Raw genomic sequence first — 15737 nt, forward strand, 5'->3', positions numbered from 1 at the left:
ATTCTTCTTAAAAGATGTTCCAGGTAATGTGTTATTTCACTTTTCTACATTTTTATTATATGTATAGATAACTAGTTTACCTGAGAGCCAGCAAAACTGTAGAGTGAGTACCTGAGTACCGATTATTACAAGCACATATGTGTAGATAAGATTATCATCTTAAATATATGAAACATATCTCTTGAACAAACGTCTTTTTGTATTGATATAAAAATATTTTTTTCTAGTGTTGAGAAATGTCATGTTTGGTATAAGTTAATTGTTTGATTAAAAAATGATGCAAAATACGAGAATTCAGTATTTAGCAGCGTTTGCTGGTAAGTAAGATTTATGTTATTTATATCAAGTTGGGTAAGAAACCTCATCGAATTTTAGGGCAGAAAAGACGCTCTTCTAGGCCCCAATTTTGCTATTTACAATAGCCGAAGAATTAATTGTTTTAATTTGACACTATTCCTATTCTCTTAAGCATCTTGCTAACGATATCATTGGAAATTGTTTGTATTGACCGTGAGTGTGCCATCCCTGTACAGTATGTGTACTGAATTTCCATTGATTGAATTGGTAAAATGCTTAGAATGATAGGAATAGTAGTGCCAATAAAATCCAATTACCATTCATTCATCTGCCATTTTAATAGCAGAATTGGGGCCCTGAAGTTTTGTAATAAGGTCGCTGCAGTTGTAGAAGAGAGATCAAGCTCTACATTCTGTAGTACGCCGTCTCGTTTCTACATGTTTTTCTTTAGTCTTGGCACGCTTATGACTTTAACCCACGTCGATTGCACGGAGCGGGGATTGTTCCGACTGCTACCGTCTAAAAACACCCCGGGTCCCTTCTTCTGCTTTAGCCAAAATCTTGGGATTTCTCACGCATGCTCTGCGCGACTCGTGCTGGCTCTAGTCCTTTGGACTCCTTGTCGAGGATAGGTGTAAAAATGTAAAGCAAATCCTTCACTCCTCATTAGAACGGATGCGAACGACGCGCCTCTCTTCTTCTTGGCCTGTTAGCTAATCGAGTGACAAGGTGCTTTTCTCGCCTCCTGCAAGGACCTTTTGGTGGTCGTCTCATTTCTACATCTATAACAGTTTCACTTTAAATTGTGGTGGCAGTTCGAGTCGGAAGATCGATTTTTTAAAATGGTTTAATTATTGTAAATGTCCATGTCCATTCGATTTTTAATATTTTCTATTTGAAATATTTCAGTGTCTTTGGCGACCATGACAAACAGTGTTGCCTACTTCTGGATGACTCCAATGTTGCCAAAGTTTTATGACAACGATACAAGCATGATTAGAATCACACCAGTAAGTAACCAGACACTACTACGTACACATATTATGGGAGGGGATGACGAATTTTGGCAAACAAAAGCTTTGTTAAACATAAAAGCTTTGTTCAACAGGATGAGATTTCATGGGTAGCTGCATCCATATACCTCGGGACGATCGCTGGTAGCGTGCTGACCACTAGTATTTCTGACAGGTTCGGCAGACGTACCACATTGCTGTGTAGTGCCGCACCATATATAGTTGGAACAGTATGTATATTAAATATTTCTCGAAACGAACTTGTTGCATAGATTTCTGTCTATGACCGTATATAAATACGCGTGAGTTAATAATGAATCATTCTCCCGACAGTTACTATCAAAGTATATAAAGTTGTTTAAATTTATGAATGTCCAGACTAAATCTGGATGTACATTGTAACTGGTTTGAACTCTTCATTGTGTAACACTCTTATGATAAGAAACTCTTCGAAAGAGATTCTGCAAAGAGTCTATTCCTTGCAGTTAAACAATGGCGGATCTTAAGACAATAAGAGGAGAAGAAGATATTTGCGATTAGCACAAGCATTTGTTTGACCAGATGCTTTTCCTAAATCTGAAGAGTCTTTGTGCATCTGAATTGAATGTTTGTAAAAACCCACGCGACACAACTATTAAAATTTATTACCGCGGGAGTCGTTTTTTAACGTCGACTTATATCCCTTGCAGGTTTTCATATTATGTGCATCAGACGTCTGGCTGTTATACATCGGAAGATTCTTGTGGGGTTTGGCATCAGGACTAATAACTAATGTAAGTTTCCGTCATTATTGAGTTGCTATGTAGAGTCAGCTCTATCAAGACCTGAATATACAAATATTATGATGATCAGTAACTTATAATTCAAGCAGTTCGTTCCTTCTTTATTTAAATTAACTTAGCCTGGTTTCCTTGCAAGATCATGCTCCGATATTTGTAATATTAAAAAAAATAGGAAACAAAGCTATATTTTCATAACGTTTCAGGTGTCCAGCTTATATCTATCAGAAATAGCAGACAAAGAAATGAAAGGTACTTGGACTACTCTCACCAGATCCATTTCCAGTTTTGGCGTTCTCTTGGTACTGTCATTGGGATCCTTCGTCAGCTACCAAGTGCTCAGTTACTTTTTGATAGTTCTTCCAGTATGTTACTTCATAGCTTGCAGGAGAATACCTGAAACCCCTTACTTTTTAATTAAAGTGGGTAGGGTAGATGCTGCCAGAAGAGAGCTGCTGAGTCTGTCTGGAAGTAAGGATGAAAGGGTGGGTTTTTTTTATAAAGATAGCTTTACTTTGATATACATTTTTTATTCGTTTAAATTTTTTCACTTCAAAATAAATACAAGTTGAAATTCAGATGTTCCAGAGAGTTATGTGGATTGTTTAAAAAGTGGAACTGTTGTAAATTATGTTACAGGCGATTGATGAAAAGTTGTCGGTTATGAGATCCGAAATTAGAATGGAAGCGCTCCGTTCCAGCTCTGCTTATGAGCTGATAACTGGAAAACAATACAGGAAAGCCGTCATAGTAACAGCCGGTAAGATTAACTTTAAACTGTTTTACTTTAATGTCCTATATGTGGGCCATCAGTGTCCCACCGTAGGGCAAAAGCCTTCCTTTCTTCGTCTTATTCTGGCAGAAACTACTATAGACCAAGATAGGTGGTTTTTTTTAGGATAGTACTTCAAAACACGAGTTGTATTAAGAGTTGGATTTCAAATAATGCTTTTGTTATTTACAGGGATGCTATTGACTCAAACAATGGCTGGTTCGATACCTATACAGCAATATTTCGGGCACATTGTACAGGAGAGCAATGATGAAATGGAAGTATCGACAACCCTAATAATTTTTGGAGTAGTATGTTTTAGTGTTGGTAAGTTGGTGTTTTATTTTGCCCATTTAGAATTTAAATGACGTTTTTTCCTGCAGTAATTTTAACAAACTTACTAAAAATCGCAATACCATTCAGAGTTTTCTTGTTTGCCAGGGTTATCATCACCAGTAATAGCCAAGAAAGTGAGCCATCGTCCACTCCTGATATACTCCTACTTGGGCTCCGCTGCCGTGCTAAGTGTTATCGGAACGTATTTCTTCCAACAGCGTATCATTGGTATTGACGACGATTCTTCCCTCGCTATCAGTTACGTAGTCTTTGCCAACATCATTTGTTTCACCGTTATTTCAGGCCTAGGTTTTGATTCTCTAGCCTCAGTTGTAGCTTCAGAAGTTTTTCCCACGAATGTAAGGAGTACTCATACATCGGTACTTACTACATATACAGCGATATTAACCTTTGTAGTAGTAAGAGGATACCAGATTTTGGAAGATTGGTTGGATTTGTATGGAGTATTTTGGGTCTATACCGCTATGGCTGTAATTGGAGCAGTGTTCACGTATCTTTTAGTACCTGAAACTAAATGCAAGAGTTTAAGCGAAGTACAAATTGTATTCCAAGGAAACATGTATAAAGATGTAAATGGAAGCTTGGAACATGGAATTATTGCAGAGGATGATGTTAATGAAAATACAGAACTCAAAGAAATGGTATATAAAAATGGTGTTGCATGAATACAAAATGTTATGAGAAAAATAAAAAAGTGAGATCTCAGTCTTCTTCAAAATGCATTAAATGTGGAAATTATGATTGATTTGTTGTTTTATTTGACATCTACAAATAAAAAATATTATTATTGATAGCCGGCCTTGAACACAATTGTATAGAGCATCTGAAAATTTGAGGTGACATAGAATCTCCTAAACCTAGTTCTTCGGATTTTGTTAAGTCAATTTATACGTCTTTACGGTTTAATCAGCATGACCAACCATTTTTTGTGAAAGATAATAAAATGATAAGATATACAGATATTCAACACGAGTTAGATACAGATGATGCAATGACTGCACGTAGATTTAGTATCACTTGCTTAGTATTGCGTTGAAAATGTTATCAATCAGAAGATCCCAAGTATAAAAAGTTGAGAAAAAAATGGGAGTATTTATTATTAGAAAGTCGATAGTAAAGATAAAACTAAGAATAATTTAAATAGAACTGACATACGGTTACTCGAAAAACTGTACTTGGAGTGAACTAAAGCAACCATTTTTTTGTCGAAGCCGTATAAGAGTGGATTTGGATAGTGCGGAAAATATAGCTCAGGTACAGATACATTGCCGGCCACGATTTATAACTTTTGATACCAAAGTTGTGCGATCCCGCTATGTATTGCCACTCGTACGATATTCCCCGCATCGTTTCAATGAGCCTTTATAAAAATTGTAAATAGATTATATCCCATGTTTTCTGGTGGTACATTTAAAATTTGCATTTAGCAATACCTGCGTTTGTGTGTAAACTGGCGAACAAAAAAGATGAAGATCTCTTATCATCTATTAACGAAATAATCACAGCGGTATTGAACCTAATAGAATACAAAGGTCGGGGTTAACTTAAAAAGATAAGTTTCCTAACATTGGCGGCTGATAAAACATAAGTATTGGTGAAGTAGCTGTGGATGATACACGTGCTTTTAAGATGTGTTTTTTTTTGTTCGGAAGTTAAGTATGCTCATTAGTTCACGATATAAATTGCTATTCAGAGATATCCACTGAACCTGAAAAGGACAAACGGGTAGAACTAGTAGTAAGGTAGTAGTAAATTAGGTTTAGGCAGTTTTGTGTGTCCAAAAACGTATCGATATTCGTGTGAAAAAGAATAAACGTTTCGTTAAAAATGGCAGTTATGAAAGGAAGACAAGTGCAGTATTTAGTGGCATTCGCTGGTAAGATTTATGTAATATTTTTGTGTGTAAAATACAAAACAGTATTGGAAAAACTTGAATCCTTTGACAAAAGTCTCGGGTTCGAGTCCTGTCTGAGGTTAAAGTTTTCAATACACAATTTTCGTTTCATCAAAAAAATATGCTAAATATAACAAACATTTGTATTTGTGCGTAGTGTTTGAAAACCAAAAAAATACTAATGATATATTGGATTTCTTTTTCAGTATCGCTGGCAGCACTTTCAAGTGGAGTCAATCTAATGTGGACAACACCAATAATTCCAAAGTTTCATAATAACGAGACGAATATAGTTGTTACAGACGTGAGTGTTGAGACATAGTTTCAGTGTTTGTGCAATAGTTTCACTCTCTTATGCAATCATCTTCTGATAATCCTTGTGTGAAATGTTAAGATTTTATCTTGAGATCTGGTTGAATTATCTAGATTATACAAAAAATGTTAAAAAAGTTTTATCTAGAGAATATTTTAGACAAATTAATCATTTATATATTCTTTATTTTTTCCAATTTTATTATATTGTCATGCCTTTTACTAGCTGCAACCGCGTCCACAAGAAATATAGCAAAATACTTTATTTATCTACTATAAAGGTAGTCTAAGTTACTCATTAGTATATCAGCTATCTGTCAATAAAAATCCCATCCATATCGGTCTAGTCATTTCAGAGATTAGCCGGAACAAACAGATAATTCAATATTACAAACAGGACCTCCAATTTTGTTCAATATATGTATAGATTAAGAAAAGTTTTCTTTCAGGACCAAATATCATGGATAGCTGCTATGTCGTCTCCCGGTTTCATGACCGGGAGCTTGCTCACCAGGTTCATATCAGATAGATTTGGGAGGAAAACCAATATATTGCTCAGTGCATTGCCTATTGTCACTGGAACGGTAAATATAGAAAATTGAATATTTTTATTCCGTCTGTACCTACTATGGATTAATGGTCACCACGATAATGATCGATGTGAGCGACGTAAGTATTCATTTCATCCATGAATGCTAGTTGTATTTTTGGGTGCTTTTGGGGCATGAATTGAATATTTGTGACACACTATATGGTATATCCCGCGTTTTCGAGAACTAATTTATCGATTCCGTAATTCAATTCTTCACCCGTTCAAGACAGTTATTAGGTAAGTATAAAAGGATAAGAACGGGAGTCTATCTATTACCGTCTGACACTAGGCTGTATCTCAAGAACTGTGGTAGCCAACCACTTGAAATTTTTATAAATGCTCTATTTCTCTTGCCGTTATAAATTTGTTGGTTTGCAATTTTCCTGGTGACCCACATAACGTCATCAACCCTTATGTTTTCTTGAGTCTTCTTGTACGAAACACACAATTCCAACTCGCACTTTTCAGTTCTATAAATAAATAAATACATTTTTAAAATCTTTTTTATTTTCAGGTTATTCTCCTAAACACCTCAAGTGCTTGGTGGATTTGTGTCACTAGATTCATTTGGGGCACAGGATCAGGTATGATTAGCACTGTAAGTAAATAATCTGACCATAATAAACTCTTCAAAAACATATTTTTTGATTTATCTCAGTAGTTTAGAAACAGGCTTACGTGTATATATTTTCTTATTGTGAGTAAGAAATATTGAAATCCTGATATGACTTTTGGGTTCTATATTTTTATTATAATACCAGCCTTTAAATGTCTCGCAGCTGGCCGTAGGCTACTTCTTATCCAGGTTGGTTATACCTGCAAACAAAAGTATCTTATGCGTTAATCCCTTCAGCCATCAGCGGTCCCTACCAATGTTCATTGAAATCCGGCCACTCATCTGAGCGTGGAGGCATAACAAACAAACACACACATGCTTTCGAATTCATAATTCTAAAGTGTGATTTCAGGTATCAGCAGCCTATTTAGTAGAAATATCGGATAAGGACATCAGAGGCATGTTGACTGCCTCATTCCGGTTCATGGTGACGTTCGGCAGTATCCTGGTCATAGCAGTTGGTTCTCTTGTCTCCTACGACACTCTGAACTACATGCTCATAGCTATACCGATGTGCTACTTCATGGCCTGTTCCTGTATACCCGAATCTCCTTATTATTACCTCAAAGATGAAAAGGTTGATGCCGCGAGAAGGTCGCTGATGAAGTTGAGCGGGAATAAGGATGAAGTGGTTAGTTTTTCGTTTCTTAAATCATTTTTTTTGTTACACGTGATAAAATCTTATGGAAAAATATTAAATAACATCATAAATTAGATTTTGACATGGACTTTGTAACGCATTAAATAATTGCGCGATTTTTGCTCGGGAAATCTAAAGTCCTAAATCATGAGCTGACGCGTCGGGGTCGCGAGTCGAACTGACATTAGATTTAATTTGTTGAGAAGACTCTTTTTTTGTATAAAATAATCTATATTTTAACATGATCCTATCTGATTAACATCATTCACAATTATCATTCTTTTATATTATAATTCAGGTGCTAGAAGAAAGATTATCAGCAATGAGGTCTGATGTTAGATTGGAAATGTTGCGATCAAGTTCACTTAAAGAGCTGTTTACTGGAAAACAATACCGACGGGCGTTAGTTATTGGAACAGGTTAGTTGCCTATAATTGTATATGCAGCAAGACTCGAAAACAGGCTATTTGAATTTCATTGATATTTGCGAATATTTCCCAATCTTCCAATGTTGGCTTATTGATATCCTCGTAAATGTCGGTTATGAGTTAAAGAAAGTACGAAAAGAAAAGTATCCCGCATTAGTCCCGGCATTAATATATTACTTTATTAGTATTTTTGTATGAAAGAGTATCAAACTTAGAACATCTTCTCAAACTTTGCCTTCTCATACCTACTATTTGTGGCATTTGAAGTCCATATTGTCTGCAGGGCAAGAGTCTTTCCCCTTCCATTTGTTTCTACACAACTAAATCTGCACCAGTTAATTATTTCCATAAATTTATTATTTCATAAGTAGGTACAAGTCCTCTCGTATTATCAACATTGTATGGTTATAATCGCAGGCTGAATATGGTGTCAATAGTAAACAGGAAACATTACTTGAGTCATTTAACACTGCGTGAGCAGTGACTAATCCAATTATATTTATAAACACTATAATAGCCACAATAAATACTTATTACAGATAAATACATGCTCTATGTAAATTGTCTTAAACTACTTCTGATATAGCTGTTGAGAGAGTGTTTTATGTTTTAGAAATCACTCACTAGATGGCGTTTGCATAACGCCATCTAGTGGGTGATGCCAAAAGTTGGAAGCCATGATACGAATACCTTGCTCTAAAAGCACTGAAGTCTTGCTTCAAGGACCTTTGATTAGACAAAGATGGCACCGTTGAGCCGATGTGTTATATCTTCTAAACGGTTTGTATGAACGTTTTCTTTTTGCAGTTTTGAAACTGACTCAAGTCATGGCTGGAACGATAGCACTTCAGCAATACGTGGGTCGGATCGTCCAGGAAAGTACGACAAGCATCAGTATATCCACAGTACTGATGATCTTTGGAGCTGTGAGATTAGTTGTTGGTAAGATCATAAGACATCTCTTCTATCTTTAAGGTGTACCTTGATTTTCTCTGTCCTCAGTTCCCTGGTTTGCTTAAGTATGTCAAACTATTCTGTTATGTTTACTTTTTCTATATTAAAATTTATTATTAATTTTTCTTTACAGGCTTATTATCCTTAATAATAGTGGACAGGATAGGAAGGCGTCCGTTATTACTGTACTCCTTCGTCAGTTCTGCGTCAGTTCTCGCTACAGTCGGCGCTTACTTCCTGATTCTCCCTAACTCATCTCCATACTTCACTTATATCCCTTTCATTGGCATCACATTATCCAACACAATAGCAATCCTGGGCTATGACACCCTAGTCTTTATCATCCCAGCAGAAATATTCCCTTTAAACGTCAAATCAGTAGCTTTGACATATTTCAACATGTTGGGTGGTATAACAAACTTCCTCTCAGTCAAAGGCTTCCAAGAAATCAAAGACCTGGCTGGGCTTACAGGAGTCTTCTGGTTTTATACAATCACTTGTATAATTGGAGCTGTCTTCACGTATTTCATGGTCCCAGAGACTAAGGGCAAGAGCTTAAGAGAGATCCAGATTGAATTGCAAGGACGTTATTATGATGAGGCTAATGAAAAGTTGAATAAACTGATGCCACTCGAAGATATTAAGTCAAATAGTTTGAAAGGGGATATAGTAATAAAAACCCAAGAAAAGTTGACCCAAAATGGAAGTTAACGAATGAATTTATTTATTTTTAGCACGAATTTAGGTAAATGAAATTTTATGTGTAAAGGATGTTTCCGTCTATGCTACCGCAGGCTAAGACTGCTTATTATGAACTAAGTACATCACTGCCACGAATATATGTATTTTACGTTAGATTTTAAATATAATAATGCTACCTTAATAAACATGCAATTAATCATTTTATCAGTCTATTTTTTTGGATTTATTTATTTTAAAGTAATTTGATGTATTTCAGTAGTAAATTGTTACATAGGCATTTAATTGGCTTTGGGGTTTGCCCAGATTTTCAATTTATGAAGTTGTTGCTTTAGGCGTGACAATTAATATGATTTCGAGGGCAAATTACTATTAAAAGCTAGACAAGTATTACGAGTAAATTTTATTCTACAAGTAGAAGTTTTTTTTTTAACTGTAACAACGGAACACTAAGCGTAAGCCTTGTCTGGTTATCACAGTATGGACAGTGAATTTACACTGATGATGTTTTTTTATTGCCGTTATAATAAAGATCGAATTTAAACAACGGATGTTACAGTCATCACCTTGTGGAGTGGCAATTTGTGATTGGTTTCTTCAGCTTATTTGTATGTGTCTTTACATTTGACCGTTATTTCTAATACATTCAACAATCTTGACAATTTTTTTCTTATACATTTGTGAACAAATTAGATGCGCTGCCGTGTTGAAAAAGTATAGATCACGTTCGAATTACTCTAATGATGCTTGACATTCATGACATAAAATAAAAAAAGATCGATGCGGAAATACAATCATCTGTTTGACAAACCAGACAAACCCAACTCGTCATCGCGTGATCAGACCAAAAAATCCCCGAATAAATTACCTTCGTTCTTCCGTACATCCAAAATCGAGGATCTAATTAACTTTCGCATAATTCGATTACACAGCCGTTAGTAAAACGTGCGGCAAGTAATTTTTATGGGTCCATTTAACGGATTAGGTTCGGCGGGAGACAGATTCGATTAATGTGTATGACCGAAGAGATGGTTGTTAGGGATATTGATGATGAGGCATCGAAGGGTTGACAGTCCCCCACATTTGATCGACAGCCTGTTAATTGCTATTTTGAATGTGTTTACAGTTGGTCTCGTGTCTGTTTTAGGATTGACGGTTGTATTGAATCTGAACACGTGTAGGTTCGACGTCAAGCATTACTAATATTAATGCCGGGAACGATCCGCGTTAATGATCTGGTTACTCTGCCTTAATGGCGAGTTTACACCGCTCTACAATGTATGGAGGTGTTGACGTAGGCGTAGGCTTAAAACAGTAAACCACTAAAAGTATTGTTTCAAAATAATATTTTCCCTAATTTAAATGTTTTACGTATTAAATAGGAATTTGCGTAACGAAATAGTGCAGACAATAAGTAAAAAGCTCAATACTACATGGTACCTTCTTAATTATTAATAAAAGCAGTAGAAAAATCAAAAAGATGATCTCAAATGTTCAAAAACAGAAAGAACGTTTTACTCAACAGATACTTTATATATTCAGTTGCATTCGAGAATTTTCAATATCGATGAATACCTTGTTCGGAACGACTACATCACTATCTTCACCAACGGGCCAACGCTGCAACGATGCCATCTGTCTGCCCCGCGGAGTAGTGGCGTGCCACAAACAAATATTTATCGATAGTTTAACCACGGACGTGCATTGCTTAGCATTAGCGTCACGTTCATTGCTTCGGAATGCTATATTGTGCGAAACAATGCTTCCGTACGTAGATTGTGTAATAGAATAGAACAGTAGCAACTTTTATAGATTTAAGTGCTTTTTCAATTGTTTGTGGGTCAGTTTGGTTTAGCCCACGAAAGTTATTTTGGAGCCAGCGCAAATGTCTTGAGTATCTAAAATCATTAAAGTGCCTGAAAAAAGTTATACTTTAGGTTAAACTTTTTATAATAATTGTGATAAAAATAATTGCATGAGATTTAAATTTACACAATAATAAGGCTAGTGTTATCCGACTGTATTAAACGAGAGTAATGTTTTGCAGCTATAACTGATTTTCAGGGGGGAAAAGCCGCGAGCAACAGCTAGTTTTAAATAAGTAAACTCTACATTAGTACCTAGAGGTACCACCACGTAAAATTAGTATAAAAATAACTTAAAAAAACAGCTTTCAGATTACTGCTTTGTTTGGTAATTAAAGGACTTACTCGAAAAGATTCATTCTAATTCAAATGATTAACTCCACCACACCCCAGTTTCAGGATCAGATCAGCTATGTCATCATATTGCATTGTCACGCTACATTATATCTAACCTAACCTATACGCTGTTAAAATTTCAGCTCAATCGGAATCCGGGAAGTGGCTCAAATTCAACTTGAAAAGTCTACAGACCGACAAACAAGGACAACGGGACAGGACAAACCAAATAAAGACTAGTCAAAAAGATAGTGACGAGCCATTAAGACCTAGTATTTCAACTTTTCAAGATAAACGCACTAACACTGAAACCTCTTTTTCGACATTTCCCCCGTGACCATACGTTTTCGGCAATAAAATATTATAATACCCTTTGTTGTTCCGAACATAAATGCTTGATAGTCAGTAGATAAGGAGCTTTGACAAATAGGACGACGCTGGGGGCGAAACGTGGGCTATCATTGAAAGTCTTATTACCGACAGCGTAGCATTAAGTTGTGCAAAAGTTGAGGTTATATTTGAGGTTAGGAGCAGATTTTGTAAATAAAAATTAATTAAGCATTATGTATATGGACAAACATTTTTGCCTAGTGCTATTAGGCCCTCAACTATAAATATATATCAGAGTACATAGATGTTTTAACGTTAAGTTGCATTATTTTTCCCACGTTTTTGACATTTGTATGAAAAAGTCCTTTTTAAAATTGAATAAATCTTTAGTTTTCAGCTCATTATGAGGGATAACTACACTTCACAGTCCGAAAAATATTCACTATCAAAGTTTAGATTTAATACTGTATTCTAAAAAAAATATTCTGTGCTTTTATATGTACACGTTAAACACGGAACCCTATTACTGAGGTATCGCTGTCTGTCCCTCCACATCAGGCCGCACCTCAAAAACATTGATAGCTAGACAGTTAAAATTTTAAACAAGATAAAGATCGAGGTTGAAGTTAGGCTCTAATAAGGTCATGATTTTATCATAACAAATAAATTTCACCTCAGTATCGTGATTTCGACTCGGACTTGACCGGTTATTGTTTTTCATATCGATTTAAAAAAATACCGAAGCATGAAAATAGTTTGCATATCACACCAAGTATGTGTACGATAGTAATTAGCTAGTGTATCAACACATATTGGTGTTCGTATGTAAATTTAACTTGGAATGAGACTAAGTAAACGCAATATCTTGCGTAATTAAATCCGAACCCAATCGAATTTCGATTACCTTCATATGTTGGGATAGTAGGCAGTAATATAGCACATATTTTACGAATTTCATTAAATAAATCAAGTATTATCTGTTACTATTTTAGTTAAATGATATAATTGCGAAATCCTTGTCTTCTATTACAAGTTTTCACTTACGGTACACTTTTTGGTCGCTGATAACTAGAAAGTGTAGGTTATATCTTGTCGGAGTTTTAAATTTATCCTGCACTATTTGAAACTTCATATTTGAAGACGTTTAAGAGAAAACAATATTTAAAAGAGTAGGTAGATTATACAAATCAACGTTAGGTTCAGTCATGGCATGTAACCGATTTGCAGTTTCCATATTCATTCCATACCCAAACTGTTTTTGATATCGATATCACAATCCCGGCATTAAACTCTAACTGACTTTAGATTTCCCTCCAAGGTTCATTTAAACCAATCTGCAAATTGCGATCGAATGGACCTAGTCTTTGTTTTCTATACTTTGACGACCTCCGTGGTCGAGTGGCGTACGCACCGGTTTCAAGGTGTCGCTAGCTCTGAGGTCCCGGGTTCGATCCCCGGTCGGGTCAATGTATAAATTCACATTTGTACATTGTCTCGGGTCTGGGTGTTTGTGGTACCTTCGTTGTACCTGAATTCCATAACACAAGTGCTTTAGCAACTTACTTTGGATTCAGAACAATGTATGTGATGTTGTCCGCATTTATTTATTATTTATTTATATAAATGTAAGAGACACAGAATTATTTTATCTTAAGCTTCTATTTCCGTATAAAGTGATCGGATAAATATTAAGGAATCCCTCGGGCGAAGAAAAATGCAAATTGCTTCGTTAGAAGGGGTTTATTCGAAGTCCACTTTATAGAAGTTGTCGTACTTATTGCGTTGGGAAATTATTTCAATGGCGCCCGCTGAATTGTCTCAAATTTCTCGCTCCGAATCTTAATTAAATTTTGATAACGATTAATCTTTATCATAAGGGACGTTACCCAGAGAGGCTTTGTTAATAAAAAGGAGGATTAGCAATAGAAAAAAATTCAAATATATAGAATTTCATTTCTTCTAAAAAGAACAAGTATTAGTATAATTTAAATAGTTTCACGTTGTATTTTCTTCTCTTCTATGATACAAATAAAAAACTAATTCTTCATTCCAGCAAAGAGTCACAAGCAGCAAAAAAAAAAAACTCCTGTACTGGTCAGCTGATATAATATAGGTGAGTGGCATGACGTTTAGAAACAATTTACGTATCGAACCTATAAAATGATTAAAACCATTCATGTAAACAATTGAAGTCACCAAGAAGACTGCACGTCGTAGTGTTGTTGCCTAAATTTTAAGACTGCCCTATTGCTCATTCAAGCATTCTGAAACTTGTCCCACGTAGACGGCAGAACTAGTTTTTGTTTTTATTGTACTTGCATGAAGTTCAAAACTGCACAGACTCTAGGGATTTGGGCGTTACAACTTTAAAAATACAGAGACTGGTGGGGCAAAGTTTCCTACGTATGTTGCGTTTCCTTTTCATAATTTATGTTAGAAATAAAACCAGGAGCTGTAAGAACAAACTAAACTTTCGCTTTAGACTTATTTTTGTAGTTTGCTGTTAAGGTCTCTAACCTGTTTTCCATAATAGGTACCTATTTAGATGTTATTTTATTTTGCTTGGTTTAATTTATTTATTGAAAATTACATACAATACTCAGCTTTATTTTACAAAAGACTGTGGTGCAAATAAAATTCGGCTTGGAGCTAACTTTCATCTATTTATAACAATCTTTCACTTAACAATATTATGACAACTAAAGTTCTTAAAATCATGTTACTATATTTTTTATATTACTTGCAATTATCACGAATTAACAGTCACCTTGCAGGGTATATGGAGTTATACAAACAAATAAGTAAGCCTGAAATTCTTTAAAAATGTAGACCTATTATTGTTCAAAACGGGGAAACAATATGGGTTAATTTAGTGTAGGATTTGCGAATGATGACAAGCAATAAAGATCTTCAGCTGTTTAAATAAAAAGGTTGTCAATAATCACGGAGGTTACTCACAAACTCAACTAACCGAAAAGTTTTTGAACAGTTACATGAATCCATTTAACGACAAAAAATCCGAGTCAAAGCTAAATGTTACTTAAATGGAGATGCCACAACGTTGTAAACCATTTACAAGTACATGTACACAAACTTAGCACTAAAACGTTCGTATAAATCATTTACTCATAAACTGGTTTATATGGTACTGTATGTCAAAAACGGAGGACTGTACACTGGGGCCATGTTATAACCAAGGCGTCTACTATGACCACATAAGCAGAACTGTTGCAAAAGTTTAAAGCGAGATGGCGCTACGTGCATGTAGAGCGCCGTCTCGCTTACTCAATGCGTATAGTTTAGATTAAAAAGTTCATAGTACAGGCCACTGGCCTTTGGATGCAGTGATTGGGGAAATAGCATTACTGCAGTTGCATGGCTCAAAGAGAATATCGTTATGTGCGATACTTTTGAGAGTAGGTATGTGTAGTTTACATAAATGAGGGGTCGGTTGAATTTCCCTTTGAATTTTTAATGGAAAAATTATATAATTACTAGCTGACTCAGCAAACGTGTTGTATGTATTTTAATGCCACATTATAAAAAAACTAAAAACAAACAATTTCGTCCAAAAATACATTTTTTTTTAGTGTGAGCAATCCTTATCACTTAGGAGTATGAAAAATAGATGTTGTTCTGTTCTCAGACCTACCCAATATGTATACAAAATTTCATAAAAATCGGTCGAACCGTTTCGGAGGAGTACGGTAACTAGCATCGTGACACGGGAATTTTTATATATTAGAAGAAAGATTAAATCCGGTCAAGTTCGAAAAGGACGCGTCCCTGAGGGCTCAGTACACATTGGCAAAAAAAAATAATTTGCAGAAAAAATGAAATAAAAAAACATGAT

General features: G+C 35.3%; 2 protein-coding genes across 3 annotated transcripts; both read left to right on the top strand.

The window, feature by feature from the left end:
* The first annotated feature begins 197 nt into the window (after nt 1-197).
* Nucleotides 198-3963, top strand: LOC113492050 (facilitated trehalose transporter Tret1-like). Its single transcript, XM_026869332.1, has 8 exons — nt 198-317; nt 1207-1307; nt 1406-1540; nt 2000-2083; nt 2296-2574; nt 2729-2849; nt 3054-3188; nt 3303-3963. The coding sequence occupies exons 1-8, from the start codon at nt 275-277 to the stop codon at nt 3881-3883; spliced, it is 1479 nt and encodes a 492-aa protein (XP_026725133.1). The 5' UTR covers nt 198-274; the 3' UTR covers nt 3884-3963.
* Nucleotides 3964-4239: 276 nt separating this feature from the next.
* LOC113492051 (facilitated trehalose transporter Tret1-like) lies at nt 4240-12197 on the top strand. 2 transcript variants are annotated; one of them, XM_026869333.1, is made up of 9 exons: nt 4240-5094; nt 5319-5416; nt 5874-6008; nt 6531-6614; nt 6985-7263; nt 7571-7691; nt 8508-8642; nt 8788-9399; nt 11698-12197. In XM_026869333.1, the coding sequence occupies exons 1-8, from the start codon at nt 5046-5048 to the stop codon at nt 9363-9365; spliced, it is 1479 nt and encodes a 492-aa protein (XP_026725134.1). In that variant the 5' UTR covers nt 4240-5045; the 3' UTR covers nt 9366-9399; nt 11698-12197. The 2 variants fall into 2 exon arrangements, with proteins under 2 accessions (XP_026725134.1, XP_026725135.1); XM_026869334.1 differs by lacking the exon at nt 11698-12197 and having other exon boundaries at nt 4240-4472; nt 8788-9560.
* Nucleotides 12198-15737: the final 3540 nt, after the last annotated feature.

The sequence above is a fragment of the Trichoplusia ni genome, chromosome 3 (genome assembly GCF_003590095.1).
Source record: "Trichoplusia ni isolate ovarian cell line Hi5 chromosome 3, tn1, whole genome shotgun sequence".
Taxonomy (NCBI): domain Eukaryota; kingdom Metazoa; phylum Arthropoda; class Insecta; order Lepidoptera; family Noctuidae; genus Trichoplusia; species Trichoplusia ni.